Source organism: Cydia fagiglandana, chromosome 11, assembly GCF_963556715.1.
Source record: "Cydia fagiglandana chromosome 11, ilCydFagi1.1, whole genome shotgun sequence".
NCBI classification, from domain to species: Eukaryota; Metazoa; Arthropoda; class Insecta; order Lepidoptera; family Tortricidae; genus Cydia; species Cydia fagiglandana.
In genome coordinates, this window is record NC_085942.1 from 11,066,877 (window position 1) to 11,094,121 (window position 27,245).

General features: G+C 41.3%; 5 protein-coding genes across 5 annotated transcripts; 1 reads left to right on the forward strand and 4 right to left on the reverse strand.

Annotated features, from left to right (window-relative positions):
• Positions 1-349: 349 nt before the first annotated feature.
• On the reverse strand, positions 350-1,252 carry LOC134668943 (cuticle protein 16.5-like). Its single transcript, XM_063526451.1, has one exon. It carries the CDS (start codon positions 1,195-1,197, stop codon positions 508-510), a length of 690 nt encoding a protein of 229 aa, XP_063382521.1. The 5' UTR covers positions 1,198-1,252; the 3' UTR covers positions 350-507.
• Positions 1,253-4,747: 3,495 nt separating this feature from the next.
• LOC134668619 (uncharacterized) lies at positions 4,748-18,236 on the forward strand. Its single transcript, XM_063526059.1, has 2 exons — positions 4,748-5,187; positions 17,647-18,236. Exons 1-2 carry the CDS (start codon positions 4,763-4,765, stop codon positions 18,221-18,223), a joined length of 1,002 nt encoding a protein of 333 aa, XP_063382129.1. The 5' UTR covers positions 4,748-4,762; the 3' UTR covers positions 18,224-18,236.
• On the reverse strand, positions 16,118-16,614 carry LOC134668946 (uncharacterized). The gene has a single exon (XM_063526454.1). It carries the CDS (start codon positions 16,570-16,572, stop codon positions 16,144-16,146), a length of 429 nt encoding a protein of 142 aa, XP_063382524.1. The 5' UTR covers positions 16,573-16,614; the 3' UTR covers positions 16,118-16,143.
• A 3,173-nt stretch (positions 18,237-21,409) lies between the features above and the next one.
• Positions 21,410-22,079, reverse strand: LOC134668944 (uncharacterized). Its single transcript, XM_063526452.1, has one exon. It carries the CDS (start codon positions 22,062-22,064, stop codon positions 21,474-21,476), a length of 591 nt encoding a protein of 196 aa, XP_063382522.1. The 5' UTR covers positions 22,065-22,079; the 3' UTR covers positions 21,410-21,473.
• A 1,062-nt stretch (positions 22,080-23,141) lies between these two features.
• LOC134668550 (uncharacterized) lies at positions 23,142-26,552 on the reverse strand. Its single transcript, XM_063525997.1, has 2 exons — positions 26,417-26,552; positions 23,142-23,513 (listed from the first exon to the last, which is right to left on the reverse strand). Exons 1-2 carry the CDS (start codon positions 26,426-26,428, stop codon positions 23,253-23,255), a joined length of 273 nt encoding a protein of 90 aa, XP_063382067.1. The 5' UTR covers positions 26,429-26,552; the 3' UTR covers positions 23,142-23,252.
• Between the last annotated feature and the right edge of the window lie 693 nt (positions 26,553-27,245).

The window sequence follows — 27,245 nt, forward strand, 5'->3', positions numbered from 1 at the left end:
AGTAAATTACGTTCACGATATCGTTTATGTCAATGCCAAACTGATGGTAGCCGTACGGAACACTAAATGCCTCGAGCTATCTCGGACTTGGCCAAATTATTTTTAGTTAAGGAATGTAAATCCAATGGGCAATATCTTTTCACTCGGCGAGCATACCCAACTCGGCGGGAAATTATTTAGATAAGTGACCTGTAATGGTTTCAGAAATAGATCAAAGCACTACATTGCCGTCGAAAATTCGCGGAAAATTATACGACGCGGACTTTGTACCAAGAAATGCCAACGATTGTTGCTATGTCATTAGACATTATACAACTAAAAAGGGGGATATTAAAGAACAAAACGATACCAGTATTTGTACAGAACTTTATTTCCTTTTATTTTAATACATTGAGTTCACTTTGAGGGATTATTACCGATAATTACAATGGTAAATTTAAAACTTTGAGCAGGTACATCTATGGCTGTATATAGTTCGGTAAAATCACTTGAGTTTCCATATCAGATCTAGAGCACGTGAGTGTAGGCATAAGGGCTGGGATAGGCCAGGGGTGCCGTGTAGTGGCTGACCAAGGGAGTACGGTAATCGATTCTGGATTGCTGGCTGTATGATGTTGGGGCAATGTAAGCGCTGGTCAAAATCGGGGCAGAGCGTTTCTTGATCAGGTGAGGAATAGCCAGAGGAGCATGGGAAAGAATAGGAGAAGAGTAGTAAGGAGCTGCAGAGATCAGAGGAGTATGAGAGATCAACGGTGTGGAATAAGTCAAAGGAGAGTAAGCGCTGTATGCAGTAGTGCTGATGAGGGGAGCCGACCTCTTCTTGATCAGATGCGTAGCAGGGTAGCCGAAGGGTGCAGCGGCGATAGGGGTCGAGATCAGAGGCGTGCTGGCTACCAACGGCGTGCTTTGCAAGATCGGGGTGGAGTATGACGTCGCCAGCAAAGGTGAGCCCGCGGCATAGGTGGTCGGGAAGTAGAAAGGCGCACCACGTTTCTTGATAAAGTGTGAATATACAGACGGAGTGCTGTAGTAGTAGGTAGGCGATGGGTGAACGACGCTGCTGGCCGACTTGGAGATGGTGGTGACCGCTGGCGAGATCACGGTCGACGAGTAGGTCAAAGGCTGGGCGTAGAACGCGCCGGAAGGATCGGCGGTCGCCGCAGCGAGGAAAGCGCACAACACCACCAGCTTGAACATTGTGGTCTGTGTTGTTCGGTCGTTGGGTGACTGATGCCACTGCAACGATTCGTTGCGTTTTTATAGAAAGATATTCACTAAAACAAAGCTAAGGGCGATCTTGTTTTGTTAAACCGGTGCAAGGCGATCCAGGAAGCTGGTATTTACGGCGAGGTCGCCTGGTAGCCCGCTCAGTCGGTCATCACCACCGAACGGCTTTCGTTGTATGCGTGTGTTATTTTTGACATTAAGGGTTGTTGCCCTGTAGGCTCGCCAAAGAAATGGTACTAACTAAGCTCATCGATAAAGTTGCAACGCATCTATGTAGGCTATAACACAGTATAATGGAGAATAAAACAGTTACAGAACAATCATATGCAAATATTAGTAGTTACCTAAAATGGTTATTTACGATACAAGTACGAAAAAGAGGAAATTACTTATTCGCACGTGTATCGTACAACGTTTTACAGTACATATGGCCCTTTAAAATTTGACATTTGCACGAAAAGTGCTATTTACGCACTAGTGCGGGAAAATAGGACCATATGTACTGTAAAACTTTTAAATATATCTACTTCTGGTTCCAGTTTGTTTAACAACGGTGAAAATGTCGTATCCGCTCGTAAATCTATTTCAAGGAATATCAAAAAAATTATCACAATATGTTTTTTATTTATAGCTTTGCTTTGACTTTAAAATCTTTATAATTAATTATCTTTATAATATCGCGTGATAAATTTTGATAAAATTCGCTTAATATAGGTAGTTGAAAGTTACTAAAGTAATACCTAGACCAAATAATGACATCTTGTAAACCATTATTAAACGCAGGCACTCATGAATAAATTGAATGCACATTGCAGAGTTCTTCAAATCGAATTTTTTCAAGAATTCAATATATTTAATACACACAACAGCTATTTGCAATAAAAACAAGATTGGCCCCGACGGGGTAGTTGACATTTGATGTCGAATAAAAGTGACCGAAATGTATGTTTTAGGGTGATTCGTCTTCTTTTGTAAATGTTTTTGAATCAAAATAATATTGTTTCATAAGTATGTAATTACGTCCCACTATTTCAACAATCATAGAAATACAGACAGGTTCAAACACCGGCTCGTACAAATGATTGTTCGGAACTTATATACGATATCATTTGATAATTACCAGTCCCTTTCGGTGAAGGAAAACATCGCAAAAAAACCGGAGTAACCGGACTATTCCCAATAAGACCTAATAGTTTCCACTCTGGGTGTGAAGGTCAGATGGCTATCCCAATTCTTGGAATTAGTTGCCAAGTGGACACTGGAATCCTATGAACCGTAGGAATACTCGTAAGCCAGGGATTCTTTAATATTTAGAATTAAACACGTCTCTAATAATACTAAGGGAACTAACACTTAACAAGGAACGGAAATAAAAAAAAGGTTATCTATTAATTTTGTTCTCACTTTGATAAGAAGCTGAACGCAGCTGGATGCATTAGTGAGGAAAAGTTGAATATATATTTAAATAAGTTTTTTTCACTCTTAAGACCTCTGCTGTATTCTATTTGCAGTAATAAATTCGGTTTCAGCATGTCAATAAGAGCATTCAATTAAGTTACCATGAAACATGCTATGTAAAAATCAATGAAAGATAAAACATCTTTCATTGATTTTTTACGCTTTTCGGTGAAGGAAAACATCGTGAGGAAACCGGGACTAATCCTAATAAGGCCTAGTTTTCCCTCTGGGTTGGAAGGTCAGGTGGCAGACGCTTTCGTAAAAACTATGTCAATTCTTGGGATCAATTGCCAAGCGGACCCCAGGCTCCCATGAGCCGTGACAATGTGTTGCCGGGTCGGAGATAATGATTGAATTTTTACGCAAATATTACATTGTTGGTTGAACTCACAGGCCTAATCTCAGATCACGTCATAAACGAACCAAGTGCGTGTTCCCGCTTCAAAGTGTCATCGTTTAGCGTATCCACTGAATATTTATGACCACTCGACAGGTTACAGTTAATCAACCATGAACAACGTTGCTATGCTGCCGCCCCTCACCAGTGTTGCCAACTTGGCATAAATGATGCCATATCTGGCATAGTTTCACTCGTTTTGGCATCAAAATTTTCTATATAGCATCTGGCATATTTTTAGCATAATTTAGTCTAAGCCAAGTTTGCACCAACTTGGCAGCAACAATATGCGCCATCGCCTTATGTGGTTCATATTTTCATATGAATTTTGACTTTTGTGGACGGATGGACGTCGACGGACTATATAAAGTTGGTCAAGCAGATCTTGTCAGTAGAAAAAGGCGGCAAATTTAAAAAATGTATGGGTTTTAAGCGTCTAATTTCAAGTGACATTTTAGCATTTTTTTAGCATATTTCAAAAAACTTTGGCATAATTTTGGCGTAATCTAGACATTAGTCTAGCATTTTTTCAAAATCCGAGTTGGCAACACTGCCCCTCACTGCCGCCCTCAATGTATTTGTAGCAAACACATATGAAACCCCATTCGATAATTTACCTTATTTTGTGAAAACAAGGATAACAATGAAATGATACTTCAATTGTAGTTACTACGAATATATTTAGAGTAATGTAGGGGCAAGTATTGTCCTGATTCTTATCGAAATACGACAATGTCAACGACCTTACGTTAACTCAAATAAAATTATTAAAATGACGAATAGGTATTGATGAAAGTTTCTAACTAATATTACTTATTAAAATCGTCAAATTTTGGTCGTACAATAGCTTAAGTAGAAATACTTTTTGAATAATTTTCAGTCTCGTTCAAGGTATTGAAATCTTACTGAATGAATAACTAAATAAGGGATATTCGTTGCTTGGATTTTGGATTGTAATTCCACTCATTAAACATGTACCTAATGCTAAATTTTTAGTAAGTACCTAAGAACTAGTTTCGTTTAATAAACTAAATGAATGCAATAATTTTTATTAATTTAAAATACTTATTAGGTACAAAACAAAGAAACGCGGTAAACACAATCTTATAACAACCGCGTCTTAAAAGAAACAAGATAGGTAATAAACGGCTATTATATATAGGTACAATGGTACATATCAACCTATACAAACAAATACAAACAACGATATACTTACTTCCAAGCGGTAGTAGGTACGTACGTACACTGGAAATCGTTCTCAATAAATTCAGTTCACTAAATTAAAGACCGTAATCAAAATAAATACACCTGTTAGAGGCAATAGGTATTAGTGTCCACCTAGTTAATCATGACCTAAATAGTCTCCGATAATAGAACCAAGGGTGACATTTGGATGACATATCGTAATTATTATTATAGTACGAGAGAGTTGCATTCTGCCACTGACATTTACGTATTAAAACGTTAACTGAGCCGTAAACAAGTAAAAAAAAATATTGCGCTACAAAATATTTAAGTAGTAAACTGTTTCTCAGCAAAAGTAGTAGCTTCAGGGCCGACAGCGTCTTCCGGATTCGCCCATCGTATTAGTCTTATAATGCGTCAAGTATATAAACCTACGTCAACATTGCAAGTGCACCAGTGTTCCTCCGTGCACCGACCAACACAGACCACTACACAATGCTGAAGCTGGTGGTGTTGTCCTGCTTGATGGCGGCGGCGTCCGCGGCGCTGCTGACGCCCTTCGCGCCGTTCGGTCCGCTGGCGTACAGCGGCGCGGTCGTCGCGCCCTTGTACGGCGGCAACTACCGCGGCCCGCTGTCCCTGGCGCCCGGCCAGCCCGCCAACATCCTCGCCGCGGACGGCAGGCCCCTCGACACCCTGGACGTCAACCTGGACCGCTCCGCGCACCTCACCGCCAAGGCCCTCGACGGCGTGCACCTGCTCAAGAAGCGCTCCGCCCCTGTTATCGCTCCCCTCGGCGGCATCGCCTACGCCGGCACTCCGGTCATCACCCACGCTACACCCCTCGCCTACTCCGCGCCCATTATTACGCCTTACCAGACTCCTCTAACTTACACCGCTGGACACATTGCTCGCTACTGGTAAATTGTCACCGCCAGCAGAACCGCCTCTGTGATATTCCTATGTAAATAAAGGACTGAAGCATTAATGCTTTGTTTATTCCATATTACTAAGTACCTTAAAGCAACATGCATTACCCAGATGAAAAGCTTTGCATTACAATATTTTTTTTGGTAAATTGTAAAAAAAAATTAAAAATGTTTGGATATGCTTCCAAAATACTGCCTTGATTGGCCTGAATTATTGAGTGTTTAGTAATAATTTTTTAATAATTATTATTTACCAATTACGAAAGTATGCAATGACGTATCACTACACCTTATAAAACAAAGTCCTCCGCCGCGTCTGTCTGTTTGTGTGTATGTATATTCGCGATAAACTCAAAAACTACTGAACGGATTTTCGTGCCGTTTTCACCTTTCAATAGAGTGATTCAAGGTGTCGTATATAAAAAACATTGTCGTATATAAAAAATAATATTGTTGTGTATAGGAAATAATGAGGTTTTTAAGATGTCTAAATGATTAATGGAAGTGATGCCTCGGATAAGATCCGCAGTAAAACATTTCACCTTTGGAGTGCAAGGGTCCTCTTGTTACTCTAACCTGGTTAATGGGAACTTGATAGGATATTGAAAAGATAAAACCAAATATATGACATGCAATTTAATACAATTCGCTAACTACTACAATGCACTCCGCTTTAGGGCGGGCGCTGCTCAGAATACAATCGGTTTCTCTAAACTGTCGGCGGTTATGGGATGACACTATAGTAAACCTTAATCTACGATCGCGAGAGGGACGAGACGCGGGGTTTTGGCCAAAACCTGGGATAAAAGTCTAGTGCACTCACGGGTACCGAACGTAGCTTTCATCCACAGGCCCGCTGGTATTTAACGCAGCAGGCGGATCGCTGACGGTGGGCGGCGGGCGTTCCTCAAGCTCCGGCTTTGGCAAGCCCGGGCGAGAACAACCCGCGGCGCTCAGGAGTTCCACAAGAAGGACCCGCGCGATGAGACCTTGGGGTCGTCGGACCGCGGCAAGGCTGTCCGACGCACGGCTCGCGGGTCAAGGCCGTGCCCTACGGCTTGATAGTGGCGCCAACGTGTCGCGCCTCGGAGTCGACAGGCCACGCAAGTGAAGGGGAGGCCTGTGTGAAGCACCTCGGGATCGCCAGGCGGCACGCAGTCCACAGGCCTTGGAAACTGCGCCCTGCGGTGAAAACCAGCGTCCCCACGACGCTCAGCACATCAGGGAGCGCGCAACGGCGCTCGGAGCAACACGACCGTCGGCCATGCTTGCGCTCGCCGGCGGCACGGAAAGCACTCGGTGGGCTACGCCCTTTTCGCGCACAACACACACACACACGGCGCACTTTACATATATCCCAATCTTCCACCGGCCAGGGCAGGCGGCGGAAGGGGGCGAGGCGGTTTATTTCGATATTCAATTAGGAGCTGTATAGAATGCTAGCGTGCCCCAGTACCAACCCTCCATCCATTGTCGATTCTAGCAAAATCCCCCAGCCCTCCGTTTCGATCCATCTCGACGCATCAAACGTCAAACCAACTTAAACCTTTTCCAAATCATATGACTCTCGAAAAAATATCAATGCTCATTAATACTTGTAATATTTTAAGTGGTTAATAATAATTACTAATAATTATATTTCTATCGTACGTTTCCTACCTTGTTTCATTCAGAATACCTTCTTTCCGATGCGGTAACTAAACGCATAGTCTACTCTCTGACAGTTCTCCTGTCAAAATTTCAACCTTTTCACACCTTCATATTCACTATTTATGTTTCATAAAAATTCCGAAAATGATTCTAAAATACTAATTAAATTAGGAAGTGACCTATTTGAGCAGTTGGGGTAGACCAGGGGGATCATTTTGATATGCATGAAGCCAGGTTTGGTTCACCAATCTCCGCGCAATCTGGGTGACAAGTTCCGTTCAAGTGGCATACTCTTTAGACTTGTTTCTTCGAAACCCGTTAACCAGGAGGCAGGATATGCCAACCAACCTACAGCTGAGAAGGTACATTATAGTTTTACATAAGTGTCATACTCTGGTGTATGTTATTTTGTTGGAAATGCGACAGTCATGTTGTACCGGTTATCTTGTATGGAAAAACATGTATTTATCCTAGGCAAATACGTAGCATCGCTACAATATCCCCTCTCTCGGCAAAGAGGTTAAGCGCCGCTTAACCGAGGCAGCCGGGGTAACCGGAGAAAAAAAAATCTTTTCCCAAAAAATCATCTGGTCCAGTAGGACGTTAACTATACATGCGGACATATACATGCGCTCCATATGTATTATCGTTTGACACTAAACCTATATTTATTTATTTAGTATGCTACTTAATATTTATCTTTGATTTACCTATATTATGTTCTAGAACTATAACGTAGACGTATACCTCTTAACACTATGCTGTGGTCAGATCATGACTATCACGTGTTTCACATTAGAAATCACAGCGTGTGGCCACCACACTGTGGTTTCTGTTACTCAACTAAAAAATATAACCTAGATTTCCTTTGAAATAGTCTTAAGTTGTATAATGTAGTCGCTATAGTTAATAATGAGCTAACTCTCATTTTGAGGCTAATTGATATCTTTTAATGCTAACAAAAATATTAGTTATCTTTGATTAGGCTAATTTATTCTAATTAATTAGTATATTACATGTATTTTTATTCCTCATGTAATGCTAGCTATTGATATACTAATAGTTATGTTTTACTATAGCATGCTCTACTATGCCTATATTTCTACAAATACAAAGCCACTAGTACCCTAATATAATGTGGTTACTAGTTGGTAGTTTTTATTTATTACTTATACTAGCAATAGTGGAAGCTACTTGTAACCCGCACTTAAATCAAACTCCAATATGCAGCCAATGGGCTTGCATTAATTGAAAAAGAAAAAACTTGGTTTTCTTTTCCATGTCCTACTTAGTGTATTATATCCACCATAATTGAGTCACCCTGGGCCCTTAGGGTATGTAGTTACTTCTAAAATTTGATTTCCTAGGAAATGCTTGGAACAAATGTTGACCAGTTGGGTCAAAGAAGCATGTATGCTTGAAAAAAAAGAATGGGCTAAATCTTAGTATGCCCTAATAATATAAAATAAATTGTTACGTGTGACATACACCTTGTGGGACTTTAATTATGTCCTTGACATGATACTTTCCAATTTTACCCGTGTCTATCTCCTGAAGATCATATACGACATCCGAATGCTTCTTAATGACTTTGCATTTCAGGAAGCGCGGTGCCAATTTTGCGGAGAAGAAGTGTGCTGCATTTGACTGTACAAAATTACGCCTCCATACGATATCGCCTACGCTTAGCCGCAGTTCCTTACGGCGCAGGTTATATCGTACCGCGTTTTGTTTGTACGCTTTGGTCAAAGCATCAGTGACGCGCTGGAAAATATCTGCCATCTCGTTGAGAGCAGTTGCTCTGTCGGACCGGTTGGAAATTTGGAGGTCGTCTAACGAATTTGGAATACCGCCCCTAATGGAATGCAGCATGCCATCCGTCATCATCTCTCGCCCCTTTGCCAACAAGAATGGTGTATGCCCCGTTACAATATTAATAGTGCTATTCAAAGATAGCTGGATTTGCGGTAGGTACTTGGACCAGTTCCTTTGGTCTTGTCCTACTAAAATAGCTAGGCAGGTCTCAATAGTTTGATTAAAGCGTTCTACTGTATTAGATTGAGGTGCGTAATATGCGTTATAAAATATCCTTGGTATTGAGTGTGTGGCACAGAAATCTTTAAATTGTTTACTTTGGAATATTGTTGCGTTGTCGCAGATTAAAACACATGGGATTCCCTCTTTATTTAAAATTTCTGATTCTATAAATGTAGTTACTGTTTTAGTTGTTGCAGTTCTAAGTGGGTGAATCCAACAATATTTTGTAAATACATCAACTATAGATAGTATGTAGACGTGACCAGAATATGATTGTACTAAAGGACCTATTAGGTCGATAGATAGAGTGTGTATAGGTTTATTAACCTTTTTCTGGTTTGTCATGTGCCCATGTGGAGGCTGATTTGAGTGTTTGTATGCTTTACACTTCTCACACGTGGCCACATAATTTTTCACGTCTGCATACATGCCTTTCCAAAAATAGTTTTCTTTAATTTTTGATAAAGTTTTAAATGTGCCAGGATGTACTGTTAGTTTTTCATGATTTTCTTTAATGCATTCTGGTATTAATTCTCTAGGCAAAACTATTTTCCAATTATTTTCGGTTTGTAAATTTGATATTGGTTTTGAATATCTAAATAGTACTTTATTTTTTATTTGATAGTTTTTATGAAATACTGGGTTTGTTTCTACATTTTTAAATAATTTATTATACCAATTATCTTTAGAACTGCAACCTCCTTCGAATATTACTGCCTCAATACGTGACAAAACGTCTGGTACTACGTGCATGGAGCCTTTTTTATGTCTAATTTCAAAGTCAAAACAAGATAACTGCATTGCCCATCGCGCCAAACGACCTGAAGGGTTGTTTAGCGTTTTGAGCCATTTTAGCGACATATGGTCGGTGACCACCACAAAGCGGCTACCTTCTATGTACGGTCTAAAATGATTTATTGAGTCCACTAATGCTAGGAGTTCACGTTCAGTTGTGCTGTAATTTCGTTCGGTTTTCGTAAGCAACCTAGAATAAAAAGCTACAGGGTGTTCTATACCGCTCAATTCCTGAATAAGTACGCTCCCGATGCCGACGCTTGATGCATCTGAATGGATCTGGAATGGTTTGGAAAAATCAGGGCAGGCGAGCACCGGAGCCTGGGTGAGGGCTTCTTTAAGCGCTAGGAATGACCTCTCTGCTTCCACTGTCCAGTCTACGGTGTCTCTTCCCTTCTTCTTGCCAATTAAAGCTGTCATCGGGGCTATGATAGTTGAAAAATTTGCCACGAATCGTCGGTAATAAGAACAGAGCCCTATAAATGCGCGTAGTTGCTTAGCGGTTGTTGGGCGCGGGAAATTTTTAATGCTATCTAGCTTTTGTGGATCTGTTAGTAGACCTTGTGAACCGACTATGTATCCAAGGTACCTAAGCTCTGACTTACAAAATTCGCACTTACTAAAATTTATAGTTAGACCTGCCTTGCTTAAAGCTTGAAAAACGTCATTTAAAATAACGATATGCTCTTCAAACGAATTGGTGGCTATGAGAAGGTCGTCACAATATGCAAATATCTTCTCGCCGTATTTATGGTGAAAAAGAGAGTCTACCAAACGTTGTAATTCACAGCCCGCGTTCGAGATACCGAACGGGACGCGTTTAAATTCAAATAGTCCGCGGTTTGGTACCACAAATGCACATTTTTGACATGACGTGCCGGAGCCGTCGACGTTGTCGGAGTCACATAAAGAAATTTGCCAGTAAGCCGCCGACAAGTCGATTGAGCTTAAATAACGTGTGCCACGTAAATTATCTAAAATTGAATTAATGTATGGTACAGGATATGAGTCCTTGACTGTGACGTCGTTAAGTTTTCTGGCGTCTAAACAAAATCTCCAAGAACCGTCTTTTTTTGGGGTCATAACAACGGGGTTAGACCATGGTGATTTAGATGGTGCTATCACGCCCAGCTGAAGCATCCGGTCTACTTCGTCATTTAAAGCCTTCAGTTTAACCGGTGAAAGCGGATAATATCGTTGTTTTATTGGTGGCCCCGTTGTTGTGATCTTGTGCTCTACTAGAGATGTTTTACCCAGACCTCGCTCCTCTGTACTGATTGACTTAAATTCATTTATTACTTTGTCCAGTTGAATTGATTCGAGAGGGGAGAGATCATGTTTTGGCACTATGGCACATAATGTTTTTAGTGACTCCGGCCTAAGTGATGTTTTCCTTTTTAGAAGGTGAATATCTTTTAATTTAAAAATATCTATTAATTCTAGTGTTAATATAGAATCCATGCCAAAAATGAAGTCATCAGATACTTCTGGGATTACCATAAACATGATATTATAAAGCATCCCTCTGAAATTGATTGGTAATAGGATTTTACCTATGACCTCAACGACAGAACGGTTTGCACAAGTCGCAGTTGTAGTGTAATTTATTAAATTAAATCCTAAGTTTAAGAAATGTTTATGGTAATTGTTCCCTATTATACTTAAATTTGCTCCTGAGTCCATTAGACCTGTATATATTCGTTCTCGTACCTCAAAATCAATGTAAATTCGGTTATCTCCTTCAACCGCCTTTACACCAGGAGTCACCGCACCTAAATATAGTGTGTTTGATATTGTTTTGATGGCTCCTGGTCTATCTAGTTTTTTTGGACATTGTCTGCTTCCGGCGCCGGTCTGCCCTTGGCAGGATTACATTTGTGGCAAGTGCTTGTAAGCACATTTTTCTGACCGCACTGAAAGCAAACAATGCCTGGAATAGTGCGGCATTGTTGGTATGAATGTCCCGATTTTTTACATTTTTTACAAGTAAGTTGGTTGTTTTTATTATTTACCTGTCTTTGTGTATTATTGCTCTTGAAATTTCTCTGATTATAAGTTTTAATTTCGTTAATTTGTTTTATTTGTTTCGTTGTTTTGGAATTATTTGTAGGCCCAGGTAAGCCTGAATAAGCTTCAAAACGTTTGCCTATAGCAATAAGGTTTTGGATGCTATTCGAGTCGTCGACAGCCAACAGGTGCCCATATGATGGCAAAATGTTATGTTTAATTATCTGCAGTAAGGTTGTTTCTGATAATTTTGTTGTGAGCCGCGCATTCATAGTTTGCATCTCCAATATGTAAAAATGTAATGACTGGCCTGGTGATTGTCGGTGTTCTCGAATAGTTTTTTCTAAAGTATAATCATTGTCTATCGATGTAAAAAACGATCTGAAAAGATCTTGCAATTCCGACAACGAGGAGACTCCGTCGCGTATGTGCCTATAGTAATCTAAGGCTTTACCGCTTAGTAAATCTGCAAAACATTTAAGCACTTTGCGCTCCGGAGTGTCTCGGCTACGTCTGTAGTCATCAATCCTAAGGAAGAAGTCGGTGACATCTGAGTCACCTGAAAATTTCAAATTCCACGACCGCAAATGGTCCTCGCGCAATACATGCACGATGCGTTCTGTACTGCCTGTAGTCCCCGTCGTAGGGGTTGTAGTGACTGCCCCTGTTAAGGTTGAGTTGGTTTGACGGACAAGGCCCGGAGCCCCCAAATATGGTAAAATAGACTCTAGTGGTTTTGGCGTGGATGGGCCGGGTGGGTGGGCGTCTGCAGCAGCACCCCGCGGTCGTGTATTGACATACGAAGGATTGAATCCTGTTAATTCACGAGTAGTGGTGGGGGGTTTGACTTCCCTCGCACCTGTGTCATGGAATTCGTCCCCTTCCTCGTCCGACATGTCGGTAAGATTGCTGCTTTACTTGTGTCAGGGTGTGCACCTAAGTATTATAAGCTAATAACACTTCGGTAGATATATGAAGTGTTGAAGTAAACTACCACTATGCTCTCGACTGGAGCGTGGTAGGAAAAATAATTTGTGGCTAAGCACTATGCTAACTATTCATAGTGTAGCCTAATAATAATTACAATAAATAATAAATTTGCTACTCTGTCACAAGTAAAGTTACAAATTAAATGATATTGTATTTTTTAAGACCAATAATTGCATTTTAATTCTTTTTTAACTGGTACTAATTTTATATATTTATCTTATCGCTCTCCCAAGCTCACAGCAACCAGGTTGATATTTAAAACTTTTTTTCGGGCGCCATTGTCGTATATAAAAAACATTGTCGTATATAAAAAATAATATTGTTGTGTATAGGAAATAATGAGGTTTTTAAGATGTCTAAATGATTAATGGAAGTGATGCCTCGGATAAGATCCGCAGTAAAACATTTCACCTTTGGAGTGCAAGGGTCCTCTTGTTACTCTAACCTGGTTAATGGGAACTTGATAGGATATTGAAAAGATAAAACCAAATATATGACATGCAATTTAATACAATTCGCTAACTACTACAATGCACTCCGCTTTAGGGCGGGCGCTGCTCAGAATACAATCGGTTTCTCTAAACTGTCGGCGGTTATGGGATGACACTATAGTAAACCTTAATCTACGATCGCGAGAGGGACGAGACGCGGGGTTTTGGCCAAAACCTGGGATAAAAGTCTAGTGCACTCACGGGTACCGAACGTAGCTTTCATCCACAGGCCCGCTGGTATTTAACGCAGCAGGCGGATCGCTGACGGTGGGCGGCGGGCGTTCCTCAAGCTCCGGCTTTGGCAAGCCCGGGCGAGAACAACCCGCGGCGCTCAGGAGTTCCACAAGAAGGACCCGCGCGATGAGACCTTGGGGTCGTCGGACCGCGGCAAGGCTGTCCGACGCACGGCTCGCGGGTCAAGGCCGTGCCCTACGGCTTGATAGTGGCGCCAACGTGTCGCGCCTCGGAGTCGACAGGCCACGCAAGTGAAGGGGAGGCCTGTGTGAAGCACCTCGGGATCGCCAGGCGGCACGCAGTCCACAGGCCTTGGAAACTGCGCCCTGCGGTGAAAACCAGCGTCCCCACGACGCTCAGCACATCAGGGAGCGCGCAACGGCGCTCGGAGCAACACGACCGTCGGCCATGCTTGCGCTCGCCGGCGGCACGGAAAGCACTCGGTGGGCTACGCCCTTTTCGCGCACAACACACACACACACGGCGCACTTTACATATATCCCAATCTTCCACCGGCCAGGGCAGGCGGCGGAAGGGGGCGAGGCGGTTTATTTCGATATTCAATTAGGAGCTGTATAGAATGCTAGCGTGCCCCAGTACCAACCCTCCATCCATTGTCGATTCTAGCAAAATCCCCCAGCCCTCCGTTTCGATCCATCTCGACGCATCAAACGTCAAACCAACTTAAACCTTTTCCAAATCATATGACTCTCGAAAAAATATCAATGCTCATTAATACTTGTAATATTTTAAGTGGTTAATAATAATTACTAATAATTATATTTCTATCGTACGTTTCCTACCTTGTTTCATTCAGAATACCTTCTTTCCGATGCGGTAACTAAACGCATAGTCTACTCTCTGACAGTTCTCCTGTCAAAATTTCAACCTTTTCACACCTTCATATTCACTATTTATGTTTCATAAAAATTCCGAAAATGATTCTAAAATACTAATTAAATTAGGAAGTGACCTATTTGAGCAGTTGGGGTAGACCAGGGGGATCATTTTGATATGCATGAAGCCAGGTTTGGTTCACCAATCTCCGCGCAATCTGGGTGACAAGTTCCGTTCAAGTGGCATACTCTTTAGACTTGTTTCTTCGAAACCCGTTAACCAGGAGGCAGGATATGCCAACCAACCTACAGCTGAGAAGGTACATTATAGTTTTACATAAGTGTCATACTCTGGTGTATGTTATTTTGTTGGAAATGCGACAGTCATGTTGTACCGGTTATCTTGTATGGAAAAACATGTATTTATCCTAGGCAAATACGTAGCATCGCTACAAAGGTTTAGGTTTATAATTTGTTAAGGTTTTATGTAACCCGTGCGAAGCCGGGGCGGGTCGCTAGTATGCCTTCTCCAGCATATTAGTAAATAAGCGGTATATTTCTTTAGACTTAAAGGTAAGATAAATAATTAAATACATTTATCATTTCCGCTTGAGACTTTGGAATAGTCCATAATTCTCACAACATGACTGTGAGCCTAAATTGATTACCAGATGCTCCTGTGATGATAATCAGAACAGTTAATCCTCTTTGTAAGGTAATTATTAGCCATGTAGAAAAATACATTCATTTGGCGTAAAGCAGTACACATATTCATTAACAACAAGTATATTAATTATAGGTATGTAACTACAACAATTAGGAAGCCACACAGCATAATTTAAGTAGTGTATGCCACGACACCGATTTTTAGGGCACCCAGGAAAACCTTGATAATAAAACGGTCCCAAGGCAGCTTAAAGTCTGAATCGCCCTATATCGCTAGTACCGGCAATTAGAAAAATCTTAGAAGGTAACACTAGAGTGCTATCCTTTTGATTTCCACTATACCTAATATGTTCCGCCTCTGCGTGCATCCCATGACATGGGCAAGGACAGCATCGACTTGGTGTACCCCTTACATATTTCATTAAAATGTCAAACGGGCCTCTACGGCTTGGACTCCGCTCAGCCCTCCCAAAATGCTCGGAACACCACCATCACCATTATTCCATGATGGATCTGGAATAGTATTTTATGCAACAGGTACATAATAAGGGTTCTTAAAATTCAAGGGTCCAAAGTACTTTGTCTCGCTTTGTAAACACAGGCTCGAGAACCTGGCATATTCGACAAAGAAGCAGGAAATTATCTTACACTTTTCACATCTTACACAATAGGTAAAATTAATCTTTGCTGATACATTATCTTATAAGTACATTTAAACGTGCAATCCTTATACATATATTTACGAGTATATATTTCGGAGATCGTGGAAACAGCGCGGCGAGGATTTCGATGGAATTTCCTATTCTTATGGGAGTTTTTATATGTTTTTCGTACAAAGCTCGGCCTCCCAGGTCCCGTCACAGGTACTTTATTATCACCTCTACAAATAATTTACGCGATGATGTATTATTTCGGAACTCAATACCAAAAGTGAGACACTGGACATCAATCCATAGTTCGTCGCATTTTCGATATTTCTTCTGACAGGCAATCTTATTCCCTTTATCATAATTTTCTAGACTTGTGTCCGTTAACCATTTCATGGGATAGATACCTTATTGAGAATATTGATATACAGCCCGCGGACGGTGCTGTCAAACAGAGAGACGGATAGCAAAGTATTAGTTATGTTTATGTTGCGTCGGATACAAAATTCTGATAATGAAAAAGTAAAGTGCAAAATAATTCATTTATTTTGATTATGTCAGTGTGTTTTTGAAGTGAATCTATCTTTGGACTATTTACAGGTAGTGGGCGTAGTGTCCAGCCGTGTAAGTTAGAGGAGTCTGGTAAGGCGCGATAATGGGCGCGGAGTAGGCGAGGGGTGCAGCGTGGGTGATGACCGGAGTGCTGGCGTAGGCGATGCCACCGAGAGGAGCGATAACAGGGGCGGAGCGCTTCTTGAGCAGGTGCACGCCGTCGAGGGCCTTGGCGGTGAGGTGCGCGGAGCGGTCCAGGTTGACGTCCAGGGTGTCGAGGGGCCTGCCGTCCGCGGCGAGGATGTTGGCGGGCTGGCCGGGCGCCAGGGACAGCGGGCCGCGGTAGTTGCTGCCGTACAAGGGTGCGACCACCGCGCCGCTGTACGCCAGCGGAGCGAACGGCGCGAAGGGCGTCAGCAGCGCCGCGGACGCCGCCGCCATCAAACAGGATAACACCACCAGCTTCATCATTGTGTAGTGGTCTGTGTTGGTCGGTGAACGGAGGAACACTGATGCACTTGCAATGTAGACAGCAGGTTTTATACAGTTTGCTTTAAATAACAACGCGATGGGCGATGCCGGAAGAAATTCGACGCGCGGAGAACAGCCTACTACACACCTAGTTTACGCGTTACTTACAATCCAACTGGTGGATGTATAATGAACCAAATACCAACAAAAATTGAAATCCCATGTATATATGTATATTATTTACAGTAATTAAAATAAGTTTGCTAACACACAAAGACAGCTGATACTTCAAGTTTCCATATTAAAGTAGTCGTAGTCGTTCCAATAGGGCTGTTTCTTTGCATGTTTATTCCGCTAGGTATTTATTTATATTCAACTACTTACGTAATACCATAAGACTACTTTGCGAATAATTAGTCTATATCTGTGTTTAGCCCAGTTTATAATGAGCCTAAGTAATAATTGATTGCAATGGCACCTATATAGTTAAAGTACACACACTCGCACAGGCTAACGCTACTCGTAAGATAGACACCAGGAAAAATCACTAACTTAAAGGTTCCGTGAAAGCAGCTTGCTAATTGCATAAATAATAATTTGAACACCTTATCCAAGAAACAAGTAAACAAGATGGTTATTTAAGGTCAAATTTTTGGTATGGGTGGTAGAGATAGACCAAGAAAAGTATGCAGCGATTTTTATACTTAGCCAACGCAGTCCAAGTGATATTTTAAACGTCAAACTTCTATGAAATTATGACATATAAGTAAATAACAATTGCACTGCGTGGGCTATCAAAATCACTGCATACTTTTTTTGGGCTAACTCTAACCAGTGGTTGCGGACATCTCTAGTTTAGTGACAGATTTAACTAGGTACGTTTAAATGGACTTTTAAAAGAATTAATATTCTTACCGTTTTTTTTACTACGCTACTTTAAAATTTATGAAAATATGTATCTTTTGATTATTCAATGATTGAGTTGACTAACAACTTGCATTTAACCTGTATAAATATTAATAAGCAAGTATAAAGGAGTAACCAAGTTTGAGTACAAGTCCGTTGATCTTTATTCCGCGACAAATGCAGTCCAGTCAGGGCCGGCCCTGTCTTCCGGCTTCGCCCATCGCGTTATCAATGGGTAGTAAGTATAAAAGCCGTTGTCAACATTGCAAGTGCATCAGTGTTCCTCCGTGCACCGACCAACACAGACCACTACACAATGCTGAAGCTGGTGGTGTTGTCCTGCTTGATGGCGGCGGCGTCCGCGGCGCTGCTGACGCCCTTCGCGCCGTTCGCTCCGCTGGCGTACAGCGGCGCGGTCGTCGCGCCCTTGTACGGCGGCAACTACCGCGGCCCGCTGTCCCTGGCGCCCGGCCAGCCCGCCAACATCCTCGCCGCGGACGGCAGGCCCCTCGACACCCTGGACGTCAACCTGGACCGCTCCGCGCACCTCACCGCCAAGGCCCTCGACGGCGTGCACCTGCTCAAGAAGCGCTCCGCCCCGTTGATCGCCCCTCTGGGCCGCATCGCTTACGCCGGCGCCCCGCTCATCACCCACGCTGCGCCCCTCGCCTACTCCGCGCCCATCATTGCGCCTTACCACACTCCTCTCGTTAATGCCGCCGGACTCTATGCCCGCTATCTGTAAATAGTCCAAAGATAGACCTCACTTAAAAAAACATAAACACAATGAAAATAAAGAAATGATTTTGCACTTTCTTTTTTTATTTCTGAGTTTTGTACTCATTATAAAGAAACCTATAACTAAACCTAGGTACCTACCTACCTACACACGTGCCAATCGTAACGCTCCGTAGTGAACGAAACGCAACTGTCTCTGTTGCACTAATATGTAAGAGTGACACAGAGAGATGAGTACGCTACGCTACGCTATAATTTCTCGTAATGGTTAGACAATTGAGTGATAGCTGAACCTAAAGATCCTACTCGCAGTTTTCTTACACTGCTGACATTAGACAAAGAAATAGTTTATGTAAATTCCTAATATACTCGTAGTTATTTATTACACAAAACAAGTACCTCAGCAGCGGCCCTACCACGAATACCGATGTTCGTAAATTACCGACATATTTCCCTTTTACTCCAACTAGGTACGACGTACCTACTGATGAGGGTGGAATCACATCTATCAGCATCGAGCCGCATTTTATATATGAGAAATTGCTCGTTAGTAATTAGTACGAAGATGCGTACGCATCGGAAAGGTGAAAGCATGCGTAGCAATTTCACATTTATAAAATGCGGGTCGATGCTGATAGATGTAGTTCCACCCTTAGAGCGTACAGAGAAAGATGCCCGCAATTTACGAGCTCCGGTGTTCGCGGTAGACCCCCAGTACACAGTAACAGTAACATGGAGAGAATACAATGAATGTGTACACAGGGGAAGTTATTCTATTATAGGCTCTCTTCCACCTATTCGTCGTTATCACCAATTTTTAGGATTCCGTAGCCATAAATGGCTAAAACGGAACCCTCATAGTTTCATCATGTCCGCCGTTCGTTTGTCCGTCCATATGACTTAATAAAATAGTACTATTTATCTTCCAATGGAAAGCGACACCATTTTTTTCGGTTAGTTTGTCTAACCCTAAGTCCACATCAACATTTTATATCCACATAGGTACTTAGCTGCGAAAATACGTCCCTTGCATGGACTACCTACAGGATAGGTAGTTTCCTCCGCGTTTTCATCCATGAACAGAATAGTATCGATCTAGGTACTGTATGTATTTAGTACCGACTGGATATAAATTTCTATAGTTTAATTATGAAACGGTAGGTACGGGTCATTGCATCAGTTTACCGTCCAGTGCGTATATTCAAGAAATGCGTATAATTTGAATATATACCTGTATATTCAAATGATACGCAATTCTTTGTAGCATACTACACCAAGTGGACGGATAAAGGCACTGAACGGTGAACTGATACAATGACCCTACATAGATACTTAAGTAGATACAGTTTGACGAAGACGAGTAGCCAAGCTATTAATAACACAGAATGAAGATAATAAAATATATGTATAGGTACTCCTCTTCTTCTTCTTTCCCTTTTCCCACTTTAGGTGGGGTCGGCTCTCCTAATTAATTTACGCCAGGCACTTCTGTCCTGGATTGTCGTTATGTCTAGCTTGGCATGCTTTATTGTTCGGGTCATGTTTGTCCACCAGGTGCCGGGCGGGCGCCCTCTACCGCGTTTACCGCGTAAAATATATGTATAGGTACTATTTTTTTTTTACAGGTATTTTTCCAAGAGGAATTTTATTGCGAAACTTTTAACCTTTAGGCGTTAACCGTTTCGAAACTTTTCAAAACCTTTAGTTCGTTAAAATTTGCTTGTACGGATTTAACATTTCCGGTGCCATATATAAACGTTATGTTCAGATTGCGACTATGGGCCCGATTCGGATTTTGAAATAGACATCTTTTCTTCTTGAATCGTTTTCACTTAAGTATTAAAGTTCACTTATGTTGTAGAAAGTTTACCCACATATTTTATTTTTTTTGGTTTCCCTGAAAACCAGCGTCATGAAATTTGTGACTTCTGCTGGGTGGCATTTTTTTGGTGTATGTAAGTAAAACTAGTTTTTCGAAAATCCTTGATAAAAACGCATTTTCCCTAATCAAAACTAGGTTTGACTGAAAAATGTTAGTTAAACTAATTTTCCACCTTCTGGGGGAGCTCGCTACATCGTAGGCCACGTCTACGCCTCGGCTAGTCTGTGGCCATGAGTAAGCCCATTCATAATAAAAAAAAATTGACAAATAGTTTTCGGAAAACTAGTTTTTGTCGTGCTGCGGAAATTCTATTACGTACCTGCCTACTTTTTATTAGGGTACCGTACCTCAAAAGGAAAAAACGGAACCCTTATAGGATCCTGAAACTACTGGGTCTAAAATTTTGAAAAAAATACACAAAATAGTACTTTACCTATAGGTGACAGGAAAATCTATTAGAATAGAAACGTACAATCAAGCGTGAGTCGGACTTATGTACGGAACCCTTGGAAAGCGAGTCCGACTCGCACTTTGTTGTGTGCACCCGGTTTTTTAATTTGTTGTGTGCACTGTATTATTTGTTAACTATGGGATTATTTGACATTCCTACATGCTTCTACATGTCTGCAGCTACATGTCTTCTGGTCTACAAGTCTGCAGCTATGTAAATTGATGATTGCAACTATTGAAAACCAATTAAATTCTCGTACCTCAGTATGGTGAAAAAAAAATCCAGCACTGTAATATTTGCGTTATTTAAAAACACGTCAATGTGATACCTATTCGTACTGTTACTTTTTGTGTGCAAAACTAATATTAATGAAACGTTCGGTAGTGAGCCTATAATTATAACGTACTCAAAACAAGATTACTGAATAGTAACTCAATTATCTGTCTCTATTTTGCATATCACCGAATACAGATTATTACAATATCCGAGCAGGGAGCGAAATACTTTTTCGTCACACTCGCTCAGTAAATGTGGAATTGCACGCAGGTTTAGCGGGAGTTATAGAAAAAGCGTTCTCCCTAGGGAGTTATGAAGTTTCTAGTGCCACAATTAACAGTTTTTTGTCTTTATACTTAATTTTTGTATCGCAAGTGTGATGAAAAACATTGTGTGTAACTCGGGGCGTAATAATATTGCAAACTCGAGTCTATAAATCGCTCCGGCAAGCCGTCGCGATTTAACTTACTCTCGTTTGCAATATTCAACTTACGCCCCATGTTACACAATGTACTATTTTGCGTGTGGTATATAAATAGCGTAAAAACCGGTTGAGAAAAGGTAAATTAATAAAAAGTCGTCAATTATATATAGGTAACTCTCTTTATATATTAAGTAGATCGATCAATATTCTAATTTGTACAATTTTCACCAAAGGCGTCCCAAAGCGCCAGCGTGTCCCAGAGGACCTACGCCCCAGGGAGCGGCTACGCCCCAGGGAGCCGCAACGCCGTGCACACCGAGCGCGCCGACAGCGGGCCAGCCGAGCGCGGGGCCGGGGCCCAAGAGACGCGCGGCCGGCAGGTCGATGCGGGCAGCGTGGGACACGGCCAGGGGAGCGCCCACCGGCAGGACGGCGGAGCGCTTCTTCAGCAGGTGCAGGCCGGCGTGGTCAACAGCCCTCGCAGTGAGGTGCGCGGCACGGTCCAAGTTCACGCTCAGAGTATCCAAGGGCCTTCCGTCAGCAGCCACGATGTTGGCGGGCTGGCCGGGCGCGAGAGACAGCGGGCCTCTGTAGTTGTAGGCTGCGAGTGCAGGCGCGCCCCAGATAGCCCCATGGCCCAGACCCAGGCCGAGAGGAGCCAGCGCCGCCGGCGCTGCCAGGGGACCCGCCAGCCCCAAGCCCCAAGGCCCGAGCACACTAGGGTTGGCCGCCGCTAGCGCCACCACGCAAGACAACACCACCAGCTTGAACATTGTGGTCTGTGTTGTTTTCAGTGCTGCGAGAGACTGTTGCATTTAACCCGGTGCCTTTGGCTTTTATACAAATTTGTGCCGTAGGCGTAGGTATTCCAGATACCTTTGTGACGTAGGGAAATATGCAAGCGGGCGTTGGCTGTATTGGAGGAAAGAAAAGCACCTTGATTGCGGCGGGGCCGGGTGCAGCGGGCAACAATCGCTTTCAACCTTATACCGATAGGGCTTAATTCGAGAACTCTAAACAGGAATAGATACACAGTCGTTGTTTCCGTGTTTACCTTGAACGAATTGATAAAGGGCCGTTCACTTCCACTGATTACATGAATAGATGTACAATTAAAAAGACTTGCACCATCAAGGTATCGTACCTAAAGGCAACTGACAGAAAAATATAATTCAAACAATTTTAACTTTATGGTTAAGGAAAATTGTGCATCAATATTTTGGACTTAGATAATCGGATAATGATGCCGATCATTTAATTTTTCATCCCAATTTGATGCATGATGCACATTGTAACTATGTAGTGGGTGGAGGATGGACGCAAATTCTATCATACATTCATAATAATGTCAAACAATATTCTTTACTAGGTACTTACCTACTAGGATATTGATGATTGTCTGTAAGCACTTCCTACAACCCGAATGTCATTCTAAACATTCGAGTTGTAGAAAAATCCTTCGGGTATTGGGATATCGGTGACGACAGACGAATGTGATACTGCTTTTCTGTTGTTTTAGTAACTCGCATGACTTTTTTACGTAAAAGTCACAGATAACCGCCGTAAAAGTTAAATAAAGTAAAACCTTCTGTGATACGAGTACATAATATGTATTATGGGTAGGTATGTACCTAGTACCTACCTAAAAGTATTATAGGGGAAATGATAGTAAGTATTATAATATATAAATACATACATTTTTAATAACATAAGTCACGTCAGCGAAACCAATTAAAATTACGAAAATATCTGTGAAGTTACATCATGTTCCACTCACTTTAAACTAAATGTAAATGCGTTTTAACACAAACAAAAATTAATTAAAATCAACATACACAAAACATATGAAAGTGAATTAAAAGTCGAGCGTGCCTGACACGTAGGTTGGTACTTAACAAAATAAATGGGCTGTCTACTATACTATCGCATTTTAAGTTGTGTTAAAGCTATTAAATCATCAAATTATAACAAAAAATAACTAGAAACATTCTCGTAAACCTATTTTAAACGTAAGCAGAATACACTGGCACGGAATGGACTACAGGTTGCACGGGTACTGCGTGGAGGACGGGCTCTACCGCCACGGAGTGAAGTACCGGCGCGGAGTACACCGGGGCAGAGTGCACCACGGTGCTGGACTGGGAGGAGTAGGCGACCGGCACGTGAGACACCACGGGGGCCACCGGGGAGTACACCGGGGAATAGGCGACCACGCTGGGCCGAGGCGCGGCCGTGCAAACTGCCGCCATGGCGAAAAGAACGAACTGAAAATAGTAAAAGCGAACGTGGATTTAATTTATTTAAGTATTTGGAGGCAATTTCACAGTTTTCACACTACATTCCTAATCCCAAACTACTTCAAAGCTTCAAAGGTACTGGCGACGAATTCTAACCTAGGCCCAGTTAAATTAAGGGTTTCACCTCGGAATGAGAGATAATAAGCTGGAAACTCGTATACACCTTAGTTATGACATTTTAAAGGTTCTCTTAAAAGTCGACGCATATATCGTGTGCGCGTCGGAAGTTATTCCAGGTCAAAGGTCATAAAAACTGGTTATTCGCGGATATCAAGTTTCCTATAGCTCCAATTTTATTGACATGTAGGTAAGAATTGTAGGGCATACAATTTGCGACGAGTTAGGTATAAAACGTTTTTTCATGCCATTAGCCATTTTCAAGATATACGGCATAGAAGGCGCAGCGGCACGGGAAACGCACTATAACGCAAGGCGAGCTGGTAATCTGTGTGAATGATACGTTCTATAAAGTTTATTAATCGTTAAAATGACACTTATGGATCACATATAGATTTTCAAACAAAAGTGGCCCCTCCTGTGGACAATAGCTAACAGCTTGTGTGTATGTATGTAATGATTTTATGACATAGTTTACTACAAAAAGGGTACCCCTTTATTGAGGTTTAATCAGGAAATTAAGCTTTATAGCCTTTAACTTAAGGTATTTCTACAGGAAAGAGGTAGATTTTAAGTACTAATAATACATGAAAATGTTTTCACATGCTTTTATTTAACTCCCGAAATCTCTATCTGTAGTTAAAATAGCGAGATGAAGTAGTTTTAAGTTCTTTCTTATTCGTTTTCTTTGTTAGAAAGTACATTGTTTTAGTTCCAAAAATAGATTCCCCATCCATAATTTATCCGGAAATGATATATCACATGTCCTAATATGTATAGCTTTAGAGAAATGATGCTTCAATTGAAGCCCCCTCCCCCCACTAAATGTGCCGTGGCTCTCGATGTCCCCCGGTCAGAATCTACTCAGACCAGCTAAAAATCAACTGTGCCAAGTTTCAGCGCATAGTCACAAAATGTAAGGTCTCATTCACTATCAAACCAACTTATAGTACGTATGTCTGATCACTGCACTTTCTGTGCCCTATATCTTGAAAACGGCTAATCTTATGAAAAAATGTTCGATGCTTAACGTGTCACAAATTTTATGCTCTACAATTCTTCTCTACATGTAAACAGCGGTGGAGTTATAGAAATCTTGATATTCGCGAAAAACCGATTTTCATGAACTTTGACCTTGAATAACTTGTGACGCGCGCATGATATATGCGTCGACTTTTAAGAGAACCCTTAAAATGTCATAACGAAGGTGTATACGAGTTTCCAGCTTATTATCTCTCATTCCGAGGTTGACCCCCTTTTTAGGCTTAAGATGACTGGCCTTAAGTCTATGTATATTCACCACTTTTATGGCTACGAAACTGATTTAACTTCCATAGGTACAAGTAGGGGAAACTTGCCTAATTCGTACCCCTTAAGAGAAAATGCTAATTTCTTGTAAATGCAACTAATTACAAAAATACAAATGGTGTTTAAAGAACCTTTACTTAATAACGAATCAATAAAAGTAACAAGTTGAGTTGAGAAAAAAAAGTTTTAAAAAAATGTGGAAAAGGTACGATTTAGGCCTAATTGTCCCTAAAACGTACCTGTATATTCCTATATCGTACCCGTAAAACTCCATGTCAAACTATGAGATCTTATAATTAGTATCACTCTTAGAGCCGGTTGCACCGAACCGTCTGTCACCGTTAAAGCGTTCGTTAAATTTTATTGCATGGGAAATTTCATACGTTACTGTTGTTTGATGTTAATCGGTCTGTTAAATGTGGTTATGCAACAGGGCCTTATAATCACAGCAATTGACAATCATTTTAATTATCTATAGCAGATCTAACTCTTTGCAGCAAAGAATATGCTTTGCAGTCATCACAAACAAAATTAAGAGTAGTTTTGTCAACCACAGCACATAGTTCGTGAATCAAGGTTTCACAATATGTGCATTGTATCATGTCTTCTAAAGTACGAAATAAAACAAAGTGTTCAGTACGAATAAGGCACATGATAACTAACGATTTTAAATTTGCCGCGTAAAAAAATGGCTGCCAGGCTGGCGTCTGTCGTCCATTACTTGAAACCGTAAAAGAGTATATAATTAAGCATAAAACTTCTAATGTACATATCTCGACATATACGGAATTGAAAACCTTACGTATCTACCAAAAAAATTACTCGAAAAGAGTAAAATTACTTATTTTTTGAATAATTTTATACGGAGGGGCAGCGTGGAGTTGTTGTACGGGTGATGTGATATGGCGACCTAGTGGTTTCATTTTGTAGCACTGGCGTCACCACTGCAGTTTCACAACTCGAGATCTTGATAGGGTACGTTTTAAGCGCAGGTACGATTAAGGAAAGTTTCCCCTAGGTACAAGTGGTAACAAAACATTTAAATATTTATGTAAGTAAATTGGAACTTTCGAAGTCAATGCCTTTGCAATTCCCAGATTAAATCGAAATTAAGCATCATAACCAAATAACGCGCCATTACCCATTTAGGGAGCATCTGCGGGCTTAAATATCAGAGCTTTACATTTTGCGCGGAATTCCACCATCGAGATGAAAATCTGCAAATGATCGCCGCAGCAAAAGGGTCGGCCGTTGAACCCATGTCGTAATTAATGAATTAATACTGCCTTACCGATTTTACCTGAAATTAATATTGCCCAAAAGACCCGTACAATAAAAATGATGGAATAGAAGCATTCGCGAAATAGGTTAAAGATCTCATAGAGCGTTGGGGTTAACATAAGTATAATATGTTTAATGATAAAGTGAATCTTATTTTTACGTACCAATTTGAACATGATGGAGAGATTAGGACGCCTCTGTCTGACGGGCAAGCTGTCACTACAGGACGTTAGAGTTTGACTGATTATGTTTGCAGATTACGAGCTTTTATACATGCGAATATGAGAATCCTGTGTGCCAAAAATACTGCGTACCAAATGCGGAAACCATCAGCTACTAGTAATACACGCAGAAAACTGGTTCTGGAGAAGATACTCGTGCCATGGCATTATTAATTGGCACCAATTAGCACCTTTATTAAAAACTATTAATTTTGCAAACATTCCGCTTCCTACTAAGAGGCCTATTATTCTTATCATAAAATTACGACTTAAGATTCAGTAATATCGATAAATAACAAATTTCTATTCTACCTAAAGTTACTTAACTTTTGTGAGCCCCGCAATAAGGATTATGCATAATTAACATAATGGAAAGCATTATTACGGATGAAAGGCGAGTCTATTTCAGAAATTGCCATGGAAAGAGCTACCTGAATAATTACGAGTATATCACGAATACACAGAATTTCAATTAATGCTACTATGTAGTACCTTCTACTTTTAACTACATATACAGGGTGATTCATGAGACGTGAGCAGGACTAATCCTGCACACTCAGTAACTGATAATTGATCGATCACCGTCGTATTTAGGTGAAACAACCACAATTTTTCCATATTTTTAACTGTTTTGGCGAGGTCAAATTTAATTCTCTACAATCATGGTCACCCTACAATACCTAATTAATAAACATAAAACCTCTTTAACCGTAATGACAGCATTATGATTACGAAGAAAATAAACTGTCAAACTTGAGTGAGATACGAGTTT

Coding starts and splice junctions, on each gene's coding strand:
- LOC134668943 (XM_063526451.1), bottom strand. CDS start 1,197: ATGTTCAAGCTGGTGGTGTTGTGCGCTTTCCTCGCTGCGGCGACCGCC.
- LOC134668619 (XM_063526059.1), top strand. CDS start 4,763: ATGCTGAAGCTGGTGGTGTTGTCCTGCTTGATGGCGGCGGCGTCCGCG. Junction 5,188..17,646: donor GGACACATTGCTCGCTACTG/GTAAATTGTCAC, acceptor TTGATCTTTATT/CCGCGACAAATGCAGTCCAG.
- LOC134668946 (XM_063526454.1), bottom strand. CDS start 16,572: ATGATGAAGCTGGTGGTGTTATCCTGTTTGATGGCGGCGGCGTCCGCG.
- LOC134668944 (XM_063526452.1), bottom strand. CDS start 22,064: ATGCAACAGTCTCTCGCAGCACTGAAAACAACACAGACCACAATGTTC.